Consider the following 27,284-nt stretch of genomic DNA (forward strand, 5'->3'; position numbering starts at 1 on the left):
CTTGAGTTCCTTTTTACTCTGGGCTTCCACTAGGCCTTTCAGTCATCATTTCTGTTTTGGATTACAGTCTTCTTGATTTGCCAGGATGAACAGTCAAAAGAAAAGAAAAGATATGGAACCTGCTTGTACTTGGAGTTTATTGTCTGAACAGAAAGGTGAGTAACTGAATGAGGTAAGAAGAGGGTACAATCTAGGTAATCCTGTTCATTCTCTTTCTCCTACGTCTCCTCATGGACTTTGGGATTTTTTTTCCGAATCTTTAACGTTGTGTTGCCCGTGTATAGGTGTGTGTATATTGAAATATTACATGGATACAGTATTTGCCTATTAATAATCTCTTTAAAATGTCTCCATATTTTTTATGTTTTCCAAAATGAGGAAAAATAAAGAAAAGAGAAGAGGCAACTGTGGTTTCTACTGTTTTCCATGATTCCAAAAGCATTTATAATCCTAAAAGACTCTTAAGTCTCTCCCTTTACTGTAACCACAGATTTTCACAGGAGACAGCACGAAAGAGCAAAGAGTGAAGATTGCTGGAGTTCTTCCCCTTGTGGCTGATTCCTGAGCTCCAAGGAATATTTAGTTATGGGGAATAGAAACTGATTATCTTCAACAGACTACTCACTTGCCTGCCCATTTCTGTGACATTCTAATATCTGCCTCTCCAGACTCTGCTTCCTCCCATCCATCTAGTCATACCTTCTCCCAAGTATAAGTCTCACTCTTGCTTTTAAAAGGTGTGCAAGTACTAAAAACCTATAGGAATGTGGAGGCTGTGTGTGTATGTGTATGTGCGTGTGCATGTGAACACATTCACATGTGCCTTCATTTGTGTATTTCTACCTATAAACCTATATATGTAAGTGTTTGGAATGAACGTATGTGTATATGTGTTCAAATTGTAGATCATTGTATGTATCCATCACACTAACATCAGCAATGCCTTATTCTTTCTCATTAACAAGTTAAGTTCAACAGAAGCTCCAACAGAGGCAATAGGCTAATGTTCAATGGAAAGCAAAATACCTAAAACAGTCACTTCAGATAATGTATGAGCCTTTAAGTTAATGCCTAAAATTTTTCTTACAGAGCATATAAATGTAAATGTTTATACCCTCAATATATATCTGAGAAGGTCTTACATTTTACTTTACATTGGACATTAGTTATAACTTTGTGGGTGAGTCAGAATAGATGTGAGATGACTTTCTTCCTTGTATTTCTGTCTGGGGAACAGCATGAATGGCTGTAGCAGTGTGGGTAAATTTTTGTATATTTCATGTTTTGATGTGAAGGTGTATTTGTGCTTCTGTTAATCTCAACTCTTTCCTCCCACAGCTACTTCAAATGCTCAGGCTTCATTGTCATGGAAGGAGCTCATAGGTAGATGTCTTCTCTCTTTTACTCTTTTTGTTTTGTGAAAAGTGCCTCCTATGAACCTGGCTTCTCATCCCTATTCCACTCCTATTCTTTCCCTGTATTCATTGGGCAGCAGCCTTTTTTTTTTTTTTTTGGTAGTACCTATGAAGCTCCAAACTGTTATAACAAATAGGAATTTTATATCAGATAGAATAGGTAATGGAATACCAGGAGGACCTCTGATGGTGGTCAGGCACCAGATGTACAGAATTTTAGATGCACAGGCTAGAATAGACCTATCCAATTCTGGAGTGATCTAAATTGAGGCCATTACGATAGTGGGCCAAATCAAGCCAGGGGCCAATTTTTATAAATAAAGTTTTAGTAGAACCAGCCATGCCCATTCATTTACATATTATCTATGGCTACCTTCTAGCTAAGATGGCAGAATTGAGTAGCTGAAACAGAGACCCAAAAGCCTAAACTATTTACGGAATTTTACAGAAGAAATTTGCTAACAGTTATCTAGATCAGCATTCCCCAAAGCAGTTCTACAGAGCACTATTGTCCAGGAGAAAATAACTTTGCTTTTGGGAAAGGGTTATATAGTCATTTTAGACCAGAAAATGCTGGATTAAACCAAGTTAAACAGCCTTTTTTTTTCTTTTTTTACTATAGGTCATTTCAGATCCTTTCACATGCTACATGCGTTGAGAAACTCTAAAAGGAGATAGAGGGTGTATTCCCTTTAACTTATTTGACCACTCGACTTCTTTTCCACAGCTTTCTTACTAATACCTTGCAAAATCGTGTTCAAAGGAACACTCATTTGAGAAATGCTAACTTAGACATTCACTTGACAGAAGTTTGAACTTGATAACTGACTCCTTGGATTATTTTTCTAGTTGCATAAAGTGAAAAACTATGTAATATAGTATTTAAGCATATGGACTATGGCTTTAGACAAACCTTAATCTCAAGTAAGTCTCTATTACTTACTAGCTGTTGATCTTTAGACAAATTATCTAATGCGATAAGCAGGACTGACTACATAATTGATGGGCTATGCTACAAAATGAAAACACAGGACCCCTTGTTCAAAAAATATTAAATCCAAGATAGCGACAGCAGAGCATTATACCAATGGGCCCTTCTGAGCACAAGACCTGTGTGCAGATTGTATATGCATGAACTTATAACCCTGGTAACAAATTTCAGTTTCCTCAACTATAAAATGTGGATAATACCTACTTCATGGGATTATTGCAAGAATTCAATCAGAAATATATATAAAGAGCCTAGTAAAATATCTGGCACAGAATAGGCAGTAATAAATGACTTGTTTTTAATTCAAAAGTATTTATAGCCATATTCAATAACCTATTTGTTGAGTGTCTACTATGTGCCAGGCACCACACTAGGTACTTAGGATATTATGGTGAAGAATACAAATAAGGTCCCTGTCTTCATGTAGATTATTGTTTAGTGGGAAAGACAGATAAAAAATAAACAACTGTTAATTATGATAAGAGCTATAAAGTGAAAACAAGGTGCTGGGAAAGGAAATAATAGAGAGGATCTGCTTTAAATTGGGTGGTCAAGCAAGTCCTCTTCTAGGAAGTAATGTTTAAGTTGAGATCTGAAGGATAAAAAAAAAAAAAAAAAAAAAAAAAAAGCTCTCCATGGAAATAGCAGAAAGGGTGTTCCAGGCAGAGAGAAAAGCTACTGGAAAGGCCCTGAAGTGGGAAAGAACATGGCATTTGTGAGAAACTAAAAGTAAGCTAGTGTGTCTTTAGGGACTGAGAAGGTGAGTGATTTGTGGCACACCTTGTAGGGTAAGGTTTGGGATTTTATATGAAGTGCAATGAAAAGCTTTTGAAAGGTTTCAGGTATGGTAGTCACATGATGTAATTGATATTTTTAGAAGATCATGTTGGCTGCTGTGTGGAGAGGAGCCATTGATAAGCTAGAGTAAATGAATAGTAGGAGTCTATTTCTTTCTCCAGGAAACAGTTAGTAGTACCTTGTATTTGGTTGGTATTTGAGAATATAGTGATAAATAAGTGTATTGAAGGCTTATGATAGGCCTTGTTAATTGATTTGATGTGGAGGATTCAAGGGGAAAAAAGAAATAAAGAATGGCTCCTAATATTTTTCTGGGCAACTGGGTGACATCATTTAATTGAGATGACATGCCTGCGGAGGGTTTTTTTTGGGGGGGGGGAGGGCACCCACACAGAAATCCAGAGCTCAGGTTTAGACATGTAAAATAAGATGTCCAAGTGGAGATGGTGATATTAGTTATAGCTGTTGTTTTGTATTGTTTTCTAGGATTCCGTGATTACTAACTCTTGGTGTCACCTCATTAGATTCCCGGGAAATATTTAGAAAACATCTGAAAGAAAAATACCTAAACATAGGAGTCCATAAATGTTATCATGGCAATCATATAGAGTCACGGCTGCTTCTTGTAAAAGAACATGGTATATCAGAAAAGACACCATGTGGGATTCCTCAACAAGATAATTTTATTGATATGGGACATGTATTTGATCCTGACCAAGAGGGCTGCAGCTCATCCCAAACTGTGGTGCTTCAGGGATGTGCTGGGATTGGGAAAACAGCTGTGGTGCATAAGTTCATGTTTGACTGGGCAGCAGGAATGGTTACTCCAGGAAGGTTTGACTATCTCATCTATGTAAACTGCAGAGAAATAAGCCATATTGCTAACCTTAGTGCTGCTGACCTAATCACTAACACTTTTCAAGATATAGATGGACCAATCCTGGACGTTATTCTTGTGTATCCAGAGAAGCTTCTTTTCATACTTGATGGATTTCCTGAGCTCCAGCATCCTGTAGGTAACCTGGAAGAGGATCTTAGTGCTAACCCCCAGGAGCAGAAACCAGTAGAGACCCTCTTATGTAGTTTTGTGAGGAAAAAACTGTTCCCTGAATCCTCCCTGCTGATAACTGCCCGGCCTGCAACCATGAAGAAGCTCCACTCTCTGTTAAAACAATCTATCCAGGCCGAGATCATTTGGTTTACAAATGCTGAAAAGAGAGCATATTTCTTGAGTCAGTTTTCAGGTGCTAATGCAGCAATGAGAGTCTTTTATGAGCTGCAACAAAATCAAAGCCTTGACATTATGTCCTCTCTTCCCATCATCTCCTGGATGATCTGTAGTGTCCTGCAGTCACAGGAAGATGGTGACAGGAGTCTTATGAGGTCACTTCAGACCATGACTGATGTGTATCTGTTTTACTTTTCCAAGTGCCTCAAAACCCTTACAGGTATCTCAGTGTGGAAGGGACAAAGTTGTCTGTGGGGCCTTTGCTCTTTGGCTGCAGAGGGACTACAGAACCAACAGGTCCTATTTGAAGTCTGTGACCTCAGGAGACATGGGATAGGGGTATATATCAATTGCACTTTTCTAAATCACTTTTTGAAAAAATCTGAAGGAAGTGTCAATGTGTACACTTTCCTTCACTTCAGTTTCCAAGAGTTCTTGACTGCTGTGTTCTATGCCCTAAAGAATGACGGCAACTGGATGTTTTTTGATCAAGTGGGGAAAACGTGGCAAGAAATATTCCAACAATATGGGAAAGGGTTTTTTTTTTCAATGTTTATTTATTTTTGGGACAGAGAGAGACAGAGCATGAACGGGGGAGGGGCAGAGAGAGAGGGAGACACAGAATCGGAAACAGGCTCCAGGCTCTGAGCCATCAGCCCAGAGCCTGACGCGGGGCTCGAACTCACGGACCGCGAGATCGTGACCTGGCTGAAGTCGGACGCTTAACCGACTGCGCCACCCAGGCGCCCCTGGGAAAGGGTTTTCATCATTAATGATACAGTTCTTGTTTGGCCTCTTACGTAAAGGAAAGGGAAAAGCTGTGGAAACTACTTTTGGAAGATAAGTCTCCCCAGGACTTAGAGAGGAATTATTGAAATGGACTGAGAAAGAAATAAAGGATAAATATTCTATGTTACAGATTGAGCCAATGGACTTACTTCATTGTTTGTATGAGATTCAGGAAGAAGAATATGCAGAAAAGATAATTGGTGATTTACAATCAATTATATTGCTTCAACCTTCCTACACAAAAATGGACATTCTGGCTATGTCATTCTGTGTAAAAAGCAGTCACAGTCATCTGTCAGTGTCTCTGAAGTGTCAGCACCTAATTGGATTTGAGGAGGAAGAGCAAGCCTCTGCATTCATGACACCAGTCTTTACACTTAATCAGTGAGTATATTAATGTCTTTTCTCCAATGTTTTGGCCTTCAGAAATCATGGGCTTTCTTGTTTATTTCAAGTATTCAGGCACACGATCATTTCTGGTATTGTCAATAAATAAAATGAATCATCTCCACTTTCTATATTTTATGTCAATCAACCCAGTAAGGATTTATTCAATATGTATCACATATTAGACACTAGACTAAGTAGACAGTAAGGGAACGTTAACAATTCTGAGCACTTATTATGTATTAGGCACTGTGCTAGCCACTGTGTGTGTGTATGTGTGTGTATATATATTAGTCTTCACTGTTACCTTGTGAATGTACTTTATAATTATAAAAGTGTTATGAGCATGTAAGTAATCAAGATTATCATTGAGGACTCTACTATTTTGGTGTTGATGACTGCTATTCTGGAAAAGGTGGTAAACTTAACATTGAATTGGTCATCACTCTCCTCTACATATACTTCATCACTGAGGCCTCAGAGAGCCTCAGGTTAGTAAGGGACAGAATTGTACTCCTGCATATATTGCTGTGAATCCTGGGCTTTTTCCACCAGGCTTCCACCTTCACAAAGGGTTCAAAGAGGCTTAGGTAAACCACTTATTTCATACAGATTCTGTATATTGCAAAATACAGTTCTATTGACTTATTGACCTGTGTTGTTGTACCTTAGTTGTACGACCAGCTGAGAGGTAGGGGACCTTGAGAAGAAGAGAGTGGGCAGAAGGCTCTACTTAGGAAGTGTTAACACGAGTCTTTTCTCTGATAGTTATATTTCCTCAGTGGGAGTAGCATAGAGGTAGAAATGAGTATGGGGTAGGTGTGTTTGAGGGAAGTGGGGAGGGGAAGGGAAGTGCAGCAAGAGTGTTTGGGACTAGAGTGGAAGGAGTAAGAGAGGTTACATGGACTTGGAATTACCAAGGACCTTGGCTACAATGTCTTGATAAATTCAAGACCACTTCAACTGTATATTATAAAGTAAAATGATGGATAAATGCATTGAGAACTTTTAAACACTGGTGGAAACAAAGAGAGGCTTCTGGTTCATTCTAGATTTCCAGAAAATCAGCCTTAAATGGAGTCCCTACCCCAGCCCTATTGCCTTTATCAGGGGGCTTAAACTTTCTTCAAAACTTACCCCAAAATATTCTTTTCACAAGCATGTTGACAGAGAGTTCACTATTGTACTGTTTTAGGTTTATTTTGTTGTTCAAGTGTAATTAACATACAGTGCTATATTAATTTCAGGTGTACTATATAGTGATTCAGTTATTCTGTACATTTCTCAGTGCTTGTCAAGATAAGTGTGCTCTTCATCCCCTTTATTTATTTCACACATCTCCACCCACCTCCCCTCTGGCAACCACCAATTTGTTCTCTGTATTTAAGAGTCTGTTTATTTTTTGTCTCTCTTTTTTTTGTTCATTTGTTTTGTTCCTTAAATTCCACATATGAGTGAAATCGTGTGATATTTGTCTTTCTTGGACTAATTTCTTTCACTTAGCATTATACCTTCTAGATCCATCTATGTTGTTGCAAAAGGCAAGATTTTATTCTTTTTTTATGGTGGAGTAATATTCCATTGTGTATACATACATATATATATGTATTGTTTGTATATATATATATAAATACACATACACACACATACATACACACACACACCACATCTCTATCCATTCATCTATTGATCTACACTTGAGTTGCTTTCATAATATGTCCATTGTAAATAATGCTGCAATAACCATAGGGGTGCATATATATTATCAAATTAGTGTTTTTGTTTTCTTTGGGTATTCCTCAAAAAATTAAACATAGAATTATGTTTAACATATGAACATTTGAACTTTTCTAGTTCAAAACATATGAACTTTTCTAGTTTTTAATGATTAATCATTCTATTAATACTGACAACCAAAATATAGTTATAGTGTAGATAGCTTGGGCAACTCACTTGACTTCTCTGAGCCATCTGCAAAATGATGATTATGATATCCATCATTGTGTTAGGGACCAGATAAGATAATTTTATATGTAAAGTGCTTACCTTGGTGCCTGGCACACAGTAACATGGCTTGTGCTTTGAAGTCAGACAGATCTGAGTGCTGACCTCCATTCTATTCCTACCTATGTGACCTTAGGCAAATATCTTAACTTTTTTTTTGCCTTAATTTCCTTATCTGCAAAATGGGATAATACCTCCTAAGGACTTTGGAAGAAGTAAATGAATACTAGTATGGTAAACAGAAGCCAAAGTAAGCCTTTTACTTAAAATTTTGTTCTTAACTGTTTTGTTTTAAATTATTTTTGCTTTCTCATCTTTTTTAGGTCCTTCAAGCTACACAATTTGCCAGTGTCTCGGCTACACTTGCTCTGCCAAGCACTACGTAATCCATGCTGTAAAATCAAAGACCTGAAGTAAGTTGAACTTTGCTTTAAACACTTAGGTATTTGTAAGGTAGAAACTGGATTGCTAGAAATTGTACCCCCAGCTGATGGGACCTGCAAACAAAATATAACTAGTGCTCAGCTTCTCCATAGCAGAACAGCAAATGATAGGATATGCTACAAACCTAGAAGGGGTAGAGAGTCAGGCACAGATCCCTGTCAGCCCCTCCAGCCTCTGTCCCTTTTGTATATGCTATTTTTGCTGTAGGGAGTGGATGGCAGTCTATAACATCTAAGAGATCTGTGTCTGTGCCCCTCCTGGACCTACCCTCTTCTCCTTCCAGATCCAACTGTCCTCTTCCTTGGTTTTCTTTCAGTTGGGTCCTGTCCCACTCCATGCAGCTCAGTGATCTTTTTCTCTCCCTCCATGCCTCACCTCCATCCCCTGCTGTTATTCCCCAAAGTGCCATTGCTCAGAAACTCCCCACCCACCACGCTGCCTTCCATTCTGTGCTCACTCTCAGGTATCTTGTCTCCTTCACTCCACATCTCAAGCACACAGGCACGAGCTCCCTTGTTTCCAGACCCCTCACCACACAGATCAGTGTCTGTTCTCCTTCCTTCCCTCCTGTCCTAGAGGAAGAGGTGGCCTTTCCAAACCTCCCCAAGCAAGTAAATTCACTTTTTATTTTTAAGCATTTAATTATTTCACTTTACACAACACAGAAGTATATAAAGATATAAAAGCCCTCCACCCTACTGTCCCATACCCCACCCCACCTTATACCCCAACATCCCCATTCCTGCTTACCATGCCCTGACCATACCTCCCTAGGTAACACCTTGTTTGCTAAATATCTTTCCAGACCTTTTTTTCTATGCCTTTTCAAACATCAACGTGTAACATAAGGCACATATAAACCTATTATATATATATATATATATATATATATATATATATATATCCTGCATATGCAGTTACAGAGCTTTGGGGGTTTTGTTTCACACACACAAAAAACTGGCCGTCATATTTTATTTTTTATTGAATAGTACAATGGACATGCCTCCCAATGTGGTAAGCAGGGTCTCTCTCTTGTGTGTTGTATGTTTTCAAGCTTTCTTCAGTTGTCTCCTTCCCCGTGGTTCAAGTTTCTCCCATATTAAAAGGAACCCTCTCTCAGCCATGTACCCCATTCCTTCCCTTTACTGCTAGGAGTTCTTGAAGAGCCCCCCTGCCTGCACTTCCTCAATTGCCATTTACTCCTCAGTCTTTGTGGTTTGGGTTCTACCCCTCCCTGGCCCAGATCTGTTCAAAGATCGAAATAATACCAGATCCAATGAATACTTTTCAGTTCCTACCTTAGGGCCTCCCCTGCAGCCCTGGGCACTGCTGAGAATGCTCTCCTTGCATCTCTCTTCCCACTGTCATGACTACTCCTAAGGACCTTGTCACCTCTATGGTTCCCAGCCAGTGGCAGTTTCACCCTCCAGTGGACGTGTGGCAATACCTGGAGACATTTTTGCTTGTCACAACTTGGGGAGTGGGTGCTACTGACCTCTAATGTGCAGAGGTCAGGGATTCTGTCAAACATCCCGCAGTGTACTAGACAGCCCCCTGCAACAAAGAATTATTGAACCTCAAGTGTGAGGAGTGTTGAGGCTGGGAAACTCTGTCTTAGAAGAATATAAACAAGCCCAAAGATATTCCTGAAAATGCAGGTTAGGGATCTTGCCCCCAATCCTGATGGTTGTCCACACCTGCCCCAATAGGAGACAGCCCAAAGTCCTATCCAAGAGCTATGGCAATGAACCGGGGCCATTATAGCTTCAGGCTCTATGTCTGTAGTCCCTGGGTGATGTCCAGGGCTCCTCCAGTTTTCTTACTCTGGTCCAGGTGTGACACCTCACGATCCTTCTACCTGTGGGCTAATCTATACATTTAGTCTCCCTCAACACCACTTAGAATCATGAGAAAGGAAACACAAACCATCCTCTCCCCTTCTCTTTTCCCAGTTTACCCCCTCCCTCTAGACATTGATTTCCCATTGGGATATGTTTTATTTCATTTATGAATTCACTGAGACCTTTGTAACCAGATCCCCCTTCCCACTATTATTCTGGCAGTGGGTTTGGGTAGAGAATTGCTCAGGATAGCACCACACTTTGGTCCATAAACTAGACCAGCAAACCCTCTAGGCACTATCATTTGCTGACTCACCTCCTTGGAAGTGGTAGGGGTTCCCTGTTCAGATCTGTCTGTCCCCAGTTCTGCCACTGGGGACTGGGGAAGATTCTCATGTTTTGGGGCTATACAGCCATAGCAGTTGTCTGCATCTGGTGCTGGTGTCCTCTGTATGTCCTGCTGGTGATTTCATCAGTCCTGAGGGATTTCATCTTAGGGGTGGCAAATCTCTGCTGTGTTGTAAGCCCAGGGTTAACCCCAGGCCTGTTTTGATGGTTTCTCATGATATAACTTGATCAGAACACGAACAAGCTTCCTGTCCAGTTCATTCCGGGAGACTCTTGGGATATAGGAATCCTCACTACCTGTAACTCTCTCATACTCCTCCCCAGCCAGTGTTGACATTTTTCTTGGATGATCTGTGGTTTGTGACTGCTCTTCTTGGTGCCAATTTCTGACCTGGAAATAATCTGGTTACCCAGAGCAGGAACCCACTCAACTTAACTTAAAGGGTATCTGTGTGGATTGGATTTTCATGCAGCACAACTGTAGAAAGACCACCACTGTCTCCATCTCTGGGGTTACAAGATCAACTCCTGTGCTTTCTCTATGCCTTATCTGCTCCCTGGGATCTGATTCTGCTATCCTCTAAGACACTTGGCTTCTATAAAGCACACAGTTCTTCTCTCTGACAGCCAGGGCCAGTCCTTGGCTGTGGCCTCGGCATTCATGACTCTGACCTTGGTCCCAACTCCAAATAACCCACTGCTTCCTTGCCCAACACCACTCTATGAAATCTGCCTCTCTGTTCGAGAACCTGTTTGGCTAAGGATGGGTCAGATGTCCACTCCTCCCATCATATACAGCCTAGGTGGGGAGATGGGTGGATTGTCATATACATGGCTGCTCATGTCCACTAGATACTAGGGCTTAGGAGTAAGAACAAAAGCTACGGTGCTTCTGGGGTATGGAACACTAATGCTCTGGAACACAAAGGGGGTCATCAAAACATGTCTCTCCCTGTCAATCTACACCTTCTCCACTTCCCACCCCACCTCCCTCCCATTCCTTTAGCCCCATTCTCCCACTTATCCCCTTCCCCACTCCACCCAGTCCCCTCCCTCACCTTTCCCCCATCCCTCAAAAATTGATTTTCCACTGGTATAGGTTTCTGTTCTATTTGACATTTCTTAATTTACTGAGGGCTTTGCAGCCAGATTCCTCTCCCACAGCGGAAGCAAATTTCCCTCCTTGAAAAATTCACAGCTTTACACCAAGGGCAGTCCCAATCCCCAGGTCTGCGAAATATGGGAGGTCTTCTATGCTGATAGGGATCAGAGTCTCTCCTGTCTCTTTGGGATTCTTGAGGGTCTTTTCCCTGGGACCCCACATTAGACCTCACACTAACCTCAGAGGGCCTCCAGTGGGGAGATGTCTGAACTGGATTTCCTACGGTGAATGGTGTTGCTGGTGGGACTGGTGTGGGCGCAGGTGGGAAGGGGGAAAAGGGACAGGCGTAGGAGTATGTGAATGAGGCAGGGAGCTGGACAGGAAGGGGTGATGGTGTGACTGTGGCCCTAGGCTTGATGGTCCCAGAGAAATAAAACATGGCTGTTTCCACTGACTTAATATCTCCCTTCCTCTGCCCACTGGCGGTGTAATTTTTCCGCTCCACAGCTCCAAGCAGGTGCATGCGGCCTCCACCTGGCTCCTTTGCAGCTTCTGCCCCTTCTGCATTCTTCTGTCCTCTTCTTCCTCTTCCTGCAGTGCCAGTAGAAGCAGTAGAAGTGGCAGCAACTCCCGCCTCCTCTACCTCACCTGCTCCTTCTGTCCTTGTGACCAGGCCTGGCTCCTCTGAGACCTGGACCTGCTTCTGCAGAGACTGCAGCTGTGGGAGAAAAGTGGGCAGTGTTGAGACCCACTCTGGGGGTGGTGAGGGGATGGGGCAGGGAGATAGGGCAGGGATCAAGCAGAGATAATCTTTAAGACCTGGAGGAGCTTCCACTTCAGGAAATCCCGTTCTGTCTGCACCTCTTCCAGGTTGGCCTGGGCCATCTGTAGCTGGAAGGCTGCCTCTTTGTGCTCCATCTCCTGCTGTGTAGTGAACTCCTTTAGGTCTGAGGCCAAGGTCTGTGCAGTGGTCTTATGCAGTTTGGCGAAGTCATGCAGCCAGTGTACCCTGTGCTTGTGTAACTGGCCCTGCCTACAGGCAAAGCGCACACCTAGGGCCAGGCTGCTCCAGGCACAGGCCTCTTTGGCCTCACTGGACACTGTGCTGTCTTCCAGGATGGCCCTGAGTTTGTCCTCCACCTCCTCCCAGGGCAAGGATGTATTCTCCAGGTAGAACTCTGGGCCTTTTGTGTGCCCAGCCATCTTCTCATTGATGAAGGTTACCACTTTGCTGTGCTGGAACCCACCACTGGGGTCGTCGGGTTTCAAGGCCATGATGACTGAGAACCTTAGGGGTTTGGCTGGCCCTGCAGAAACGAACAAACCAGTTGTCCCGTAGACCCCCTCTTGCCCCTCTCCCCTTGTCCCCCTTCCCCTCCCTCTTTCTCCCCCTTCCCCTCCTCCCATCCAGCCTTGCCCCCCTCCTCCCCCTTGCCCCCCTCCTCCCCCGTCCTGCCCTCTTGTCCCCCCGCCCCCTCTGTCCCACTCCCTCATCCTACCCCCTCCCCTGACCCACCACCTGGTCCCTACCCCACCCTGCTTCCCCATCCCGCTGCCCCCCCCCGTCCTGCCCCCTTATCCCCCCCTGCCCCCGTCCCACCCCCTCCCCCATCCTGCCACATTGTCCCCACACACCCACCCCACCTCCACCTCCCTTGTCTGGTCCCCTTGTCCCCCTTTCTTCAGTCCTGCCCTCTCGTTCCCTCCCCCACCCCGCGTTTCCAACCATCTGTTTGCCCTGCCCCTCCTCCCTCAGACCCTCTGAAAGGTCCACTGACTGGTTTGCCCCACCCTAGTATACCTCCAGCCGGGGCCAGATGGGATGCAAGCTAACCATACCTAACCATACCTACCTAATAAGCCCAAGCAAGAGGGTACTTTTCCCTCCAAGGGCTTGAGAAAAAGGAAGTCTTGGGGCCAATTCTGGAATCTTTTACTCTGGGACTGTTCCAACTTCCAGTGATAATGGGGGTGGGAGGGAATGTGAGAGGAAGGTTCTGTCCCAACTCCAGGACATAAGAGGACCTGCTATATTGTTGAAAGTCCTTGAAAGCCGGAAATAGCAGGAGTGGTCAGAAAAGACTTAGAATCAAGAATGTAAAGGACTTGTAATCAAATACAAGAAGTTATGCCCACCCCACCATAGTGCTTTGTCCCACACCAGGGGGCCCGTCCCTCCTAGAGATGGAATTTTCTAGAACAAGAGGCAGCCCCAATCCCCCAGTGGCCTTCTGAATGCCTTGGAGGAAGAATGTGGAGCTAGGGAACAGCTTCATTGCCCATTGGCCCAGCACTGAATATTGTAGTGACCCTAAATGGTCATAAATCTTGGCTGCTTCACCCCCAAACCATGTCTTGAATCTGTCCACCTTTGCTGCCCCCACCATCCTAGGTCAGCTGCCCCCACCATCCTAGGTCAGCTACCCCTACCCTATTTCTTCCCTGGACTGCAGCCCTCTGATATCTGGTCTGTCTCCTGCTTCCTGGCATTAGAGGGATATGACCATCTCACTTTAAATCTCCACTGACTTTCCAAAGCCTTCTGTATAAATCAGACAGACTTCAGGTTTAGTCCTGAAGTCCTTTGCCACTTACTATATGACTTTCTGCTGTAAATGAATCTTAGTTTCTATCAATGGGCCTACTGCAAGGACAAATGACAAAGTACATTGTAAACTTGATGTAATTTTTTCTATGAGCACATTTTTGTAAAATAAAATCTGTGTGTGTGTCTGTATATTTCTATGATCTTGGAGAAAGGAGTGGGAGGGTATACACCAGACTCTTAACATTGGTTATCTCTGGGAGGTGAAATTGGAGAGGAGGTTTGGAAAAAGGTTTTATCTTTTTTTAAAAAAATTTTTGACATTTATTCATTTTTGAGAGAGAGAAAGGCAGTGTGAGCAGGGGAGCGGCCGAGAGAGAGAGGGAAACACAGAATCAAAGCAGGCTCCAGGCTCTGAGCTGTCAGCACAGAGCCTGATGTAGGGCTTGGACCCATGAACCGGGAGATCATGACCTGAGCCAAAGTCGGATGCTTAACTGACTGAGCCACCCAAGTGCCCCAAAAAAAGTTTTTATCTTTTTAAAATACATCTTCCTATGATTTCACTTGTTACAAAGAACATATGTATGCATGCATTAAAAACCTGGAAATTCGTGTGCCAAAATTTTAACAGTGGTTATTTTGGGGTGATAGGAATATAGTACTTAAAAAAACTTTATTCTTTACATTTTTCTCTATCATAGAAATTGTTTATAGTAAGCATATATTATGTTTTTAAATTTTTAACTACTCTTTGATAACTTATGATCATTGCAAATACATTTTAAATACCTATAAAGTAAATGTCTCCCTGTAATCTCACCCTTTCCCAACCTAGAAGATAACCACTGTTAATAGTTTGATATATATGTGTGTGTGTGTGTGTGTGTGTGTGTGTATATATATATACATACATACATATATATCCTTCTAGTCTTTTTTTTTAATGTTTATTTACTTTTGAGAGAGAGTGTGTGAGTGGGGGAGGAGCAGAGAGAGAGGGAGACACAGAAACTGAAGCAGGCTCTAGGCTCTGAGCTGTCAGCACAGAACCCGATACGGGGCTTGAACCCACGAACTGTGAGATCATGACCTGAGATGAAATTGGACGCTTACCGACTGAGCCACCCAGGCGCCCCTGTCCTTCTAGTCTTTTAAAATAGGCCATAGCAAATACAATTGACCCTTGAACAACAGGGAGTTTGAACTGTGGAGGTCCACTTATATGTGGATTTTTTTTTAATAAATTCAGAGTAGTACTATAAATGTATTTTCTCTTATGATTTTCTTAGTAACATTTTCTTTTATCTAGTTTACTTTATTGTAAGAATATAGTATGTAATATATATAACATACAAATACATGTTAATTGATTATTGTTAAGGTTTCTGGTCAATAATAGGCTATTAGTAGTTAAGTTTTGGGAGAGTCAAAAGTTGTAGTCAAAAGTTTTCAACTCTGTGGAGGTTGAAGCCCCTAATCCCCTGAGTTGTTCAAGGGTCAGCTGTAATTGGAAGTTTCTCAAACAAAACATCCTCTGTCTTGTCTCTGGCCTTTGCATCTCTTGGCCTTTGCACTGGCTGCTCCATGAGTGGATTGTCCCTCAGCCCCTCCTCTTCCTCCTGCTTCCATTCTCTTCATCCAGCTGTTCAATTTCTCTTCCCCTTTCACAACAGCACTCAAGTATTTATTTTTTTATAAATATTTCTTGATCCTCCAAGCCCCACCCCAAGCTAGGTTGAATTGTACTACCTTTCTGTGTCCCCATGATACCTTATGCATACCACTTGAAGTACTTTTCACACTGTATCCATGATTTTCTATTTTTTTTGCCCCATTAACTGGACATTCTTGAAGGCCAAGTTGGGGTCTTAATTATTTTTGTGTTTTTAGCATTTGGCACAGTGGTAAGCACCCAATAAATTGTTGAGTGGATTGAAAAAATTCATTACATCAGTAAAGTACAAACAGGTACCTTTAAGGGGAGTCCTATTTTCTTTCTTCTCTGAAATATCTTTTTCTCCACACAGACTGATTTTCTGCCACCTCACAGCTTCTTGTGGTAGGGACCTCTCTTTAGTATTTCAAACTAACCAGTATTTGACAGATTTGGAATTTGTAAAAAATACCCTGGAAGATTCAGGAATGAGGCTTCTGTGTGAAGGATTAAAGCAGCCAAACTGTGTCTTACAGACATTGAGGTAACTGATAGCAGGAGATTTTGTTTTCTCTGTTCATATCATTTTTTGTCAATTTCTGTTTGCATGTGGGGAGAGCATGAACAAGATGATGAGGTCATTCTTCTTTTCTCTGAAGGTTGTACCGATGCCTTATATCTCCTGCTTCTTGTGGGGCACTAGCAGCTGTTCTCAGCACCAGTCAGTGGCTCACTGATCTGGAATTTAGGGAAACAAAATTGGAAGCTTCAGCTCTGAAATTGCTCTGTGAAGGCTTAAAAGATCCAAATTGCAAATTACAGAAGCTCAATTAAGTTGTAACTGTTAGTTTCCTTACTGCAAGAAAATAATTTAAATATGCAACTCAAAATGGACATTTTGTGATCAAAACATTTCAAAGAGTCATGGAGAGGAAGAATAAAAAGTGACAGTCCCTAAAATTGTTTCTATGCAACAAGTTTAGGAAGAGAATTTTCATTGTAAGTAACAATAACATCAATGACTATAATAATAACCCACACTTATTGAACAGTTACTTTGTGCTAACCATTGTGCTGAGTGCTTTGTATCCACTATTTCCTTTAATTATTATCCCCATTTTAGCAGATGAGGAACTGGAGACCTAAGATCATAAGACTAAATAACATGGTAAAGGCACAATTCAAAACTGACATGTGTTTGACTTCAAAGTCCATGGTAATGATTTTAATAAAAAATGTATCATATACATGTTAGGGTTCTCTAGAGGGACAGAACAAATAAGATATATACAAAATATGCAATTGACTCTTGAACAATATGGAGGTTGGGGTGCCACTCCTACCCCCGCCAGTTGAAAATCCACATAGAACTTTTGACCTTCCAAAAACTTAACTACAAATAGCCTACTGTTGACTGGAAGCCTTATTAATAACATGAACAGTCAACTAACACATTCTGTATATATGTATTATATGCTGTATTAAAACAAAGTAAGCTAGAGGAAAGAAAATGTTAAGAAAATCATAAGAGAAAAATACGTTTACAGTACTATACTGTATTTATCAAAAATTCGTGTTTAAGTGAACTTGTGCAGTTCAAACCTGTGTTGTTCAAGGGTCAACTGTATAGAGAGATTTATTCTAAGGAATTGGCTCATGTGGATTATGGTGGCTGTCAAGTTCAATATCTGCAAGGTAGGTCAGTAGGCTAGAGACACAAGGAAGGGCCGACGTTGCAGCTTAAGTCTGAAGGCATTCTCCTGGGAGAATTCTGTCTTCTTCCCAAGGAGGTCAGTCTTTTTCTAGAAAACCTTTCAACTGATTAGATGAGGCCCATCCAAACTATGGAGGGTAAATTACTTTACTCAAAGTCTACTGATATCAATACTAATCTCATATAAAAAGGACCTTTCCAAATACATCTAGAATAATGTTTGACCAAATGTCTGGACATATGACCCAGCCAACTTGAGGCATAAAATTAACTATCATAATATATATGTGGGTTTTTTAAGGCAAAACCTCTTTAGCATTGAAGCTTTAAAAAATCCACTTTGTAACTTTTTTTTTCTGGCAGAATGCCTCTATTTAAAATTTCTAAATTGGGGAGATACAGACATGTGTACTTATAAGCCCTCCTTCAAAGCTAAGGTTGGAGCCTGGTAACTCAAGAGAAAATTGAGGACTCAAAAATTGTAGTGTATATCATAGAAATTTTTTTAAATGTTGGAAGAAAAAGTTGATGGGAAATAGTTCAAGAAATTGAACTACTTAATATGGAGAAACAAAGATTTAGAAGACAGGAAGGTTGGTAAAAACCACTCTTCATCCCAAACAAGGAATATCATGTGGAGGATAATGATGGGCTGGGTCTCTGTAAGGATGGAAAATTAATTAATAATGGACTTAAAATTTTTTTATGTTTCTTTATTTTTGAGAGAGAGAGAGAGGCAGAATGTGAGCAGGGGAGAGGCAAAGAGAGAAGGAGACACAGAATCCAAAGCAGGCTCCAGGACCCCAGCTGTCAGCACAGAGCCTGACACAGGGCTCAAACCCACGAGCCATGAAATCATGACCTGAGCCAATGTTGGATGCTTAACCGACTGAGCCACTCGGGCACCCCAATAATGGACTTTTAGATAAGAGGCAAGATCTTTTGACTATGAAGCTTATTAAGGATATTATAGTACCCCCCCACCGGGATTTGAGAGAAACTGTAAGATAGAATTATAAATTCATGCAGGGAGTTAAAATAAGATTAGGTTGCCTTGATATTTCCTCCCAATACTTTTTTTGAGGGGCAGTCAACACTTACTGAATTCCTACTGGGGGACACAGTATTGTGGGAGCAATGTATAACTCTTTCCTCTGGAGGTTGTGACATACTCAAGGTTGGCAGTCTTGTATGGGTGGGCCTTTATTTTCTCTGCTCATGAGGTATTGTGGCAGGGGGTGAGTAGGATGGTAAAACAGCCAGTTTTATCTCTGTTATCTTTCTTTCTCTCCAGGTTGTGTGCTAGCTTTCTCCCTGAAAGCTCAGAGGTTGTTTGCAACTATCTTGCCTCTGTTCTCATTTGCAATCCAAACCTCACTGAGCTTGACCTGAGTGAAAATCCCCTGGGGGATACAGGGGTGAAGTATCTTTGTGAAGGTCTCAGACATTCCAACTGTAAAGTGGAGAAACTAGAGTAAGTTTCTTAGAACTGTCTGGTAGCATCTTATGACTATTGAATTTGTCAAGTGCCTGCTGTGTGCCAAGATGTATGCTTGGTGCTTGGCAGAAGTTATTTCATCTAATTCACTCTTTCCAATAACCTTAAAAAATGGATTTGTATTTCCATTGTACAGATGAGGAAATTGAAGACCACAGGGAAAAGTGATTTGTCCAAAGTCACAGCACGTGAAAGTGGTATGGTCAGGATGTGACTCTAAAATCTGATCATGGGGAAAAGTGACTTGTCCAAAGTCACAGCACTCAAAAGTGGTATAGTCAGGATGTGACTCCAAAATCTGTCTCCAAATCTCATGCTCTTTCCATTATATTACCATCTTGCATGCTTACAGGAATGCCACTACTTAAATATTAATTCTATAAAGAACACCTACTATGCACCCAACACTGGACTAGATGTAGGTAGTTTTGTCAGAAGGACAAGTGACAAGGCTGCCCTTAAGGGCACACAGATATGAAACAATTGGAGAACAACACAGTTCATTCAATGTGTAATGAAGTGCCCAACACTGTGGAATCATTTAGAAATGCCAGATGAGCCCAGGGAAAGGTAGGAGGTCCCTATGAGCTGGAGACCTCAGGAGGAGTCTTTGTGAAGGAGCTGCACTAGGAGCTGGAACTTGAAGGATGGCTAGAACTTAGTTATATGGGGAGGCTAGGAAAAGCTAAATGCAGCAGTGGCTGATTTTTCTTCTTTTTCTCTTGGTAGCTTGAGCACATGTTACCTAACAGATGCTAGCTGTATGGAGCTCTCTTCTTTCTTGCAAGTGAGTCAGACTCTAAAAGAGTTGTTTGTGTTCGCCAATACCCTAGGGGACATAGGAGTACAGCATCTCTGTGAAGGTCTGCAGCATGCACAGGGTATAATCGAGAGTCTTGTGTAAGTGTCTACTTATCCTTGTTCTCATGGGCCTTGGCATTTGAAGTTCAGTGGGACTCTATGGTTAACAGCCACATTGGTATCCCCATTCCTCCAGGCTTTCCCAGTGTTCCCTTTCTGCGGCTTGTTGTGAGTCCCTCGCCCAAGTCCTGAGCTCCACCTGGAGCCTGACAAGGCTGCTTCTAATTAATAACAAAATTGAAGATTTGGGACTGAAATGGCTGTGAGAAGGATTAAAACAGCCTGACTGTCAGTTAAAGGATCTGGCGTAAGTATCATGGACTATAGCCACAGGCTGAGTTTCCTGATGTTTCAGCAACTCTTAAAATTAAATGAGTATTTTTTGGCCTGGTGATTGAATCTCCAAGGAAGCAATAATTGAAGATCCAAATAATTTGGGGGGGAATAAATGTTCCTCTACTCCACAATATCCGCTTGGACCTGGCCCAGGGGATTTTTTTTTACATGACACTCTGAGTTTCTAATGTGTTTTTCCAGTGGGCAAATAGAATTTCTAAAGTGACTCAGTGCAGATGAAATGATGCCAGCCTTCTCTACCTTACTTCCCGGCAGACTGTGGACCTGCCACCTGACTGGAGAGTGTTGTCAGGATTTGTGCAATGCACTCTACACCAATGAGTACCTGAGAGACCTTGACCTCAGTGATAATGCCTTAGGGGATGAGGGTATGCAGGTGCTGTGCGAAGGGCTGAAACACCCCTCCTGTAAACTACAGACCTTGTGGTAAGTGCACAGGGACCCTTTATTCACCAGGCTCTTGTTCCAGGCTATATATGAAATGGAGGGTCTTTTTGGAACTTGGGATAAAACTGATTTCTTCCTCAAATCCCTAATCCTCCTTAGGTTAGCAGAATGTCATCTCACAGATGCATGCTGTGGAGCCCTTGCCTCTGTCCTCAACAGAAATGAGAACCTGACACTGCTAGACCTAAGTGGAAATGACCTCAAGGATTTTGGAGTGCAAATGCTGTGTGATGCACTGATTCAGCCAATATGTAAACTACAGACATTCTAGTAAGTTAATGTGGTGGGAGAAGTGGGAGGGAGGGGGTCAAGGCAGACATGTTGGGTTTGACCACAGGCTACTGCAGTGGGGAAAGAAGAACTGAGAACAAGCCATGCCGAGGCAAAATATCAAAGGAAGTGAAATTACCAGTAGGCTTCCTCCTTGGACACGGGGACAAAGAGAGAGGCAGATAACAGGCAGCACTGGATCTCACTGCTAAGAAAAGCAGCATGGTGTAGGAAAAAGAGTATCAAATCTAGATTCTTTTAGGTCTGGCTTAAATACTAGGTTTAGCATCTACTAGCTACATACCCATGGTTACCTAACCTCCCTGCACTTAAGTATCCTTGTCTGTAAAATGGAGCTAATACTAGTACTTGACTATCTGGTGTTGACATGGGGATTGAATGAAGTGAAACATTAATTATAAATGCACCCAGTACAACCTTTGGCACATAGATGGTGCTCCATAAATGTTAGATTCTTTCCATTTTCTCTTCTAATACTTGCTAGAGGTCTTAATGTTTACATTTGAGAGTCTTCAAGACTCAAGGAAATGAAGCTATAATGATGCAGTGATAGGAAGTAGAGGTCTTGACCCTTTCTGGTCAATGTCCATCTGCCAGCTCAGCAGGCTGGCATTGACACACAAAGTCATTCTTAATTAGGATACAGCTATGCTGTGTTGGCAGCTAACCAGTGACCAAACGGCCATTCATTTCTGGAATTCAGAACTGGAACACATAATGGAAAATAAAGGCTGAGTGCAAAAATTCCACATTCAAGGCCAATTTGATGGATTGAAGCATAAATGCAAACAACATAAAGGCCTGATTACAAGTATGGCTGAAACAGAAGCTGGTTCTCTACTAGCAAAGTGAAGTATGTTAGTTTCAAAGGCTTGAAAGTGTGGTGATTACTGCCCAGAAAGGGGGAGTTACTCACAACATGATAAGCGTCAGGGATTTAGGGGCCTTCAATGGTGTCTTTCTCAAAAGAAATAACTGCAGCCTATATTGTTAGCAGGTTGGAATAAGCTTAATGACCAATCCTAATGTTTCTTTAAATATTGAGTAATTTAATGTGGTAGCATTCTATATTGTGTGTGCTTCAGCAATGGTCCTAAGTGACAGCAAGGAGAATTTTTTTTTGTTGTGATGGCATGCCATTATTTGCTTTTTTATTGTAAATTGTTATGCTGTTTCCTGTATCTCTTGCTCTTTGCCTTTTAACCAATGTGCTTCCATTGTGTTTTCATGCCAGCCTTCAAACCTTTATAACTTGTCGATCAATAAGTTGATAACAGTGGGCAATAATAGCTCAGAATACAAAACAAAGGACACACACACGCACACACACACACATACACACACACAGAATAGACACCATTCACTGACCTCAAATCAGTTTTGAATGTTAGAGTATATATAAAACAAACAACACTGAAATTAATAGAAATATATACTTATCCACGTAAGGTGAGAGAAAACTATGGATGATTTAATGCTGTGGTAGGATAGAGATGGAGTAAATCCAGGAGAGCCTTCTAAAAGGGGGAAATTCTGCTGGAAATTGCAAAGGCTGGAGGAAAAAGGTTATTTTCTAAGAGCTGCTTGAGTGTGAGGCTGAATCTTATTCCTCATTGTATTCTCCCCCTGCCCCAATAAAAAGTTCCTGGCTCATTGCTTTGTATATAGTAAATACATACAGAAGATCAATTAGTAATTTAGAGCATCTAGAGGCAAAGAGACAGTTAATGATATATCCAATAAAGACTATGTGTCTAGACATTCAAAAGGTCAAGGAATAAAAGAGATTGTGGCCTCAGAGGACAGAGCTCACCTTCATTCATTCTACCAGTACTTGCTGAATATGTGCCATGTACCAGGCAAGTGTGCCAGGTGCTAGGAGACAAGAGTGAATAAGACAGGAGACATGATCTGTGCTCTTCAGGGGCCAGTGGGCTTAGTGGTAGAGACAGGCACATAAACTGAATAATGCAATAAGGGGATCGTAAGGTCTTGAGGGAGTCATGGCAGGAGACAACCCACCCAGTCCAAGATGGGCAGGGAAAACTTCTTGGAGGAAGGACCACCTGAGTTAAGTTTCAGGACTATTGCCAAGAGAAATAGTGGTAAGGATGGAGAAGGGTAGTCCAAGCTCAGGAGATGCATGAGCAAGATAGCCAGACAATAAACAGTACAGTTTATGGTACTTGATAGGGAAATGGGTGGGAAATATCCAAGGAGTTTGCTATTTCTGGAGCATAAAGTACAAAGCAGAATGTGTCAAGAAGTGAGACTGAGGGGGTAGGTAAGGCCTGTATGCCATATGTGATTAGTAAGACCTGTTAGCAGAATTCTGGGTACAAATTCAGCCCTTGCTCTCGTTCTCTCTCTCTCTCTCTCTCTCTCTCTCTCTCTCTCTCTCTCTCTCTCTCTCTCTCCCTATCTCTGATACTCTAGCAGTGGTACATTTTGAGGCCTCTCCTCACGTTTCCAAAATTGGTCCCCAAGGTAGAGCTAGTTTTGCTTCCAAAGTTGGTTAAAGAATCAGTCCGCTGCTGCTCCTGTTTCTCGCTGCCACAGGGGGCTGATCCTAAGAACTGAATCTAACCAGTCCCACAGAAGTTTGGTTACTAGACTGTGATGCCCTGGCTGGTCTGGATCCCTGCTAGCCATGCAGTGCCATTATACTTGGGCTTTAAGGCTACAGATATATTAGTCCACACCCAAACATACAGCCATTGTTCTCTAAAGTACTGTATATGTCAGGGTGGTTGGGTCTAGAGGAGCTCCTGGAATCAGCCACAGATACAGATACACACACACACACACACACACACACACTATATATATATATATATATATGTATGTATATATATATATATATATATATATATATATATATATATGAAACCTGCCCTTGCCCCACAAAGACATAGGCCCTTGAGTTGAGTCAGGGGACCCACTTAAACCTTCTTTCTTCAAGATAATCTTATTTTATGGGCTGTGGCGCCTTTCACTGGCACTGGGTCTTGGATAAAGGCCCCTAGCTCACCCTGATATGTGTTCCTAATTCTAAATTTGGAAAGAAGGGGTTGATAATAACTGGTATCTTAACTCCCAGAAGACCTCTGGGCTTCCTAAGCATATTGGCCTACCTCTTGCCCAACAGTGAGCTCTATACATCAAGAGGTAAGGCAACTTTTGCTAAGTCAGTAAAAAAAAATTCTGAAGGTCTTGTTACACTTTTGTGGCATTAAGTATCTACTTAGTGTACAATTTCATAATTAGCATGGTTACTCATTTCACTTTGCTAGATAAAGATTAGCTTCTATCCTTTAAAAACTGAAATCTTTACCTCACTACACACTTGAAAGAGCTGTACCTTCTTTTGTAGTCAATGGGTTTTAATCAGGGACACACATAGGGAGTTTGCACTATGGGAAGTTTTCTAGTAGGTGGGCAGTTGGATATAGGAGTGTGCCTTGGAGATGATAGATGAAGCCATGGCAATGGATGAGATCCTCTGGGGAGAGTGAGAACAGAAGAACCTCTGAGGAACATCTCTGGGGAATTAGCCCTGGGAAATACCAACTTTTTAAGAAGTGGGTATGGGAAAGAAAACCCATGGAGTAAACCAGGAGAGAAATGGTGTCCTGGAAGCTATGGGAAAAGTGAATTTCAAGGAAGAAGTGCTCAACAGTATCAAATGCAGCAGAGAGGTTCAAGAGGACGAGTACTGAAACATATATCCATTGGGTTTAGTAATTTGGAGGCCAGAGGGGACTTTCTTAAGGGCTGGTTTAGTGGCATGGTGGGGCCAGAAACCAGACTGCAGTGACTTGAGGATAGGAAGTAAGGAGGGGAGAAGGAGCAGAGACTAATCCTTCAAGAAGTTTGTGAAAAGGAGGGGCACCTGGGTGGCTTAGTTAAGTGTCCAACTTTGGCTCACGTCATGATCTCACAGTCTGTGGGTTCAAGCCCTGTGTCAGACTCTGTGCCTGTAGCTTGAAGCCTGGAGCCTGCTTTGGATTCTGTGTCTCCCTCTCTCTCTGCCCCTCCCCGAACTTGTGCTCTCTCTCTCTCAAAAAAAATAAACATTAAAAAAATTTTTTTAAAGTTTGTGAAAAGGAGAAGAGATGTAGGGCTATGACTGGGAAGACTGGTGGAACTGCAGGAAGGAGGGAGAGAGTTGGTCTTTTCCTTTTCTGGCTCGTTGAGGATAGGCAATTCTGTAGTCTGAGTGAAAGCCCATAGAGAGGGAGAGGTTCCATATACAGGAGCAGGAACTAATGGACTGATGCAATGGGGCCTTGGACAAAGTCAGAGAGGGACAAGAGTGAGGGTCCAAGAGGAAGTTTTCTCAAGGAAAGGAGCTAAGGCTAAGGGAGGCAGTTGATGTGGGTGAAGTAACTCAGTGGTGGTGCTATGGAGCAAGTGGAATGGGAATCTGATCCTTGCGGATAGGAAAGCTACTGAAGGCATCTGCTGGCTTGACTTGACACAAGATTCTTTTCATTTTTCATAGCATTGACTCGGATCATTTACATGAAGAAACGTTCAGAAAGATGGAAGCTTTAAAAATGAGCAAGCCTGGAATCACCTGGTAGTTTCCAAGGAAAGCCCCTGAATCAGCTGCATATAGATCCCTCGATCTGCCCCCATCTTTAACAGTTGTGCAATATTCTTGTTCTAAACCTGTTAACCATTGCCAAGGACCCTAGTGTGAAACAAACAGCAGTGATTTATATTTCTTACATAGAATCATCCACTAAGTAGGATGTGAAAGGCAGAGGCACTTTAGTTCAAATGTCTTCAGCAATAATACCTTACATTTATATGTTGTGTTATAATGTTTACTATGTTCTCACAGAAACCCTCAAAAGTGGGAAGATGAGGCTCAGAGAGGCTGTGACTAGCTCTATGTCACACAGCTCATTAGTGAGAGAATTGGGACTGGAATCTAGCCAGGTTTTACAATACCCAGACCAGACAGAGAAACAATAGAAAAAGAATGTGAAGGAGTCAACTTAAAGAAACAAGATACTTGAAATGATTAAAGTGCAAGAGAGTATACAAACATATATCTTATGGTGCTGATTTTAAGTAAAACTAATTCACAAAGGAAAGAGTGGAATGAGTTCCATTAATAGGGAAAGGCTTCATGGAGATGCAACTTGATGTGGGCCTTGAGAATGAGCAGGATTGAGATGGGGGGAGATACATAGGACAGTGGCTGTAAGACTGCAGGCAACAGGGCTGTGTTTGTGAGCCACTCGCCAAAAGCGCCTAGGGAGAGAAAAATGTTTGCATTAGAGTTTCCTGAGCTGTGGCAGTATCTACATTCTAGCTGAGGGTGTTCTCTAGTTTCCAGGCTCAACTCCTTTTCTGAACTTCTAATACCCCATGTGTTTGTTCTTATTCATGGACTCCTATGGCTGACTCACTCCTCATCCGTGACAACAAATTGCATGGCCTAGCATGGATCCTACACAACCCCATGTTTCTCTCTGCCTAGCTTCTACAAAACACCAGATGAGACAAGTGGAGGAAGGGAATGCCAGGCAAAGAAAATAGCACAAAGTCCATGATATAGCAGTTAATGTGGTATGGGATGGGCAGAAAAGTAGGCTGACCTAATTAAGATACACAGGTGTCTCTGGAAGCTACTTGACTAGCTGTGTGACCCTGAACAAGTCAACTTGGATTGTAACAGTTTCTATTTTCTCATCTGTAAAATGGGGATAACTTCACATTAACCTTATATGGCTGTTGTTCCTGATATGGTGCTGACCCACAGTAGGTACTATAATGGTAGCTATTTGTATGAGTGTGTAAATGTGATACAGCTCAGCTGTGTAGTCTTTGAGCTCCCAGATTTTCCTGCTGTGTAGTCAGTGTTAACTGTGCATTTGCACTAAATGTGTGTGCTGGAGACAGTATATCTAGTGGGGGAAGAGACACATAGTGGGAAGTTACTGCCCGCTAGAGGTCTAGCTGCTCCATGTCCTCGTCCATCATCATATGTTGTTCCTTGCTGCCCTGGGAGATGGTAACTTTCGGTCCAGAGACTACATCTGGCCTGAGATGGTCAAAACAGCACTTTGTTTCCAGTTTTCTTAAGTTATTTCCTTTTAGTTATTTAAAACTTATTTATTTACAATTATTATGTGCCAGGTTTTGTGCTAAGTATTGGCTTTACAGAGATGAATATGCCTTTTCCTGTGCACATCCCCCTCCATCTTCTCTGACTGCCCTGGTCCCTCTGTCAGTCTGGTAAAAATCTGATAAAACTCAATCACAGTAAGAACTCAGAAATATAATGTTGAATGAAAGATTGCAGAACTCTGTGTGTAGGTCTTTGTGTGTGTGTCCCATTTGTGTATAAAAGGATAAATACACATGTATGTGTGTGTGTCCAGAATATGTGTGGAAGAATATATACAGGAAATTGCCAATAGGAGTTATCTCTGTTAAGAGGAATTTGGCAAAGAGGGGCCATTTTTATCTATAGCCCTTTGTTCTACTTGATGTTTTTACCATGTGCATGTATTAATTTTATAATTAATAAACTTGATGTTAAAAATAAAA

At 41.9% G+C, this 27,284-nt stretch overlaps 3 protein-coding genes across 4 annotated transcripts; 2 read left to right on the plus strand and 1 right to left on the minus strand.

Moving 5' to 3' along the window:
• Positions 1–717: 717 nt before the first annotated feature.
• Positions 718–5,296, plus strand: LOC122477958 (NACHT, LRR and PYD domains-containing protein 3-like). Its single transcript, XM_043571513.1, has 3 exons — positions 718–737; positions 1,339–4,968; positions 5,192–5,296. Exons 2-3 carry the CDS (start codon positions 3,896–3,898, stop codon positions 5,274–5,276), a joined length of 1,158 nt encoding a protein of 385 aa, XP_043427448.1. The 5' UTR covers positions 718–737; positions 1,339–3,895; the 3' UTR covers positions 5,277–5,296.
• Positions 5,297–5,342: 46 nt separating this feature from the next.
• LOC122477957 (NACHT, LRR and PYD domains-containing protein 12-like) lies at positions 5,343–27,284 on the plus strand. Its single transcript, XM_043571512.1, has 10 exons — positions 5,343–5,605; positions 7,936–8,025; positions 15,923–16,093; positions 16,209–16,379; positions 18,558–18,737; positions 19,491–19,661; positions 19,759–19,929; positions 20,235–20,405; positions 20,526–20,696; positions 25,222–27,284. Exons 1-7 carry the CDS (start codon positions 5,343–5,345, stop codon positions 19,886–19,888), a joined length of 1,176 nt encoding a protein of 391 aa, XP_043427447.1. The 3' UTR covers positions 19,889–19,929; positions 20,235–20,405; positions 20,526–20,696; positions 25,222–27,284.
• Positions 11,340–13,256, minus strand: TEX13B (testis expressed 13B). Of its 2 annotated transcripts, XM_043571511.1 has the most exons (3): positions 13,201–13,256; positions 12,167–12,654; positions 11,340–12,065 (listed from the first exon to the last, which is right to left on the minus strand). In XM_043571511.1, the coding sequence occupies exons 2-3, from the start codon at positions 12,620–12,622 to the stop codon at positions 11,373–11,375; spliced, it is 1,149 nt and encodes a 382-aa protein (XP_043427446.1). In that variant the 5' UTR covers positions 12,623–12,654; positions 13,201–13,256; the 3' UTR covers positions 11,340–11,372. The 2 variants fall into 2 exon arrangements, with proteins under 2 accessions (XP_043427446.1, XP_043427445.1); XM_043571510.1 differs by lacking the exon at positions 13,201–13,256 and having other exon boundaries at positions 12,167–12,760.

This window comes from Prionailurus bengalensis, chromosome X (assembly GCF_016509475.1).
Source record: "Prionailurus bengalensis isolate Pbe53 chromosome X, Fcat_Pben_1.1_paternal_pri, whole genome shotgun sequence".
NCBI classification, from domain to species: domain Eukaryota; kingdom Metazoa; phylum Chordata; class Mammalia; order Carnivora; family Felidae; genus Prionailurus; species Prionailurus bengalensis.

What these genes read in the sequence shown, in the direction of transcription:
- LOC122477958 (XM_043571513.1), top strand. Translation starts at nt 3,896, where the DNA reads ATGGGACATGTATTTGATCCTGACCAAGAGGGCTGCAGCTCATCCCAA. An exon ending in TTCCAACAATATGGGAAAGG is followed by an intron (nt 4,969 to 5,191) that starts GTTTTTTTTTTC and finishes CCCTGGGAAAGG; the next exon opens with GTTTTCATCATTAATGATAC.
- LOC122477957 (XM_043571512.1), top strand. Translation starts at nt 5,343, where the DNA reads ATGTTACAGATTGAGCCAATGGACTTACTTCATTGTTTGTATGAGATT. An exon ending in CCAGTCTTTACACTTAATCA is followed by an intron (nt 5,606 to 7,935) that starts GTGAGTATATTA and finishes CATCTTTTTTAG; the next exon opens with GTCCTTCAAGCTACACAATT. An exon ending in TGTAAAATCAAAGACCTGAA is followed by an intron (nt 8,026 to 15,922) that starts GTAAGTTGAACT and finishes TTCTCCACACAG; the next exon opens with ACTGATTTTCTGCCACCTCA.
- TEX13B (XM_043571510.1), bottom strand. Translation starts at nt 12,754, where the DNA reads ATGGGAGGAGGGGAAGGGGGAGAAAGAGGGAGGGGAAGGGGGACAAGG. An exon ending in TGAAGTGGAAGCTCCTCCAG is followed by an intron (nt 12,066 to 12,166) that starts GTCTTAAAGATT and finishes TTTCTCCCACAG; the next exon opens with CTGCAGTCTCTGCAGAAGCA.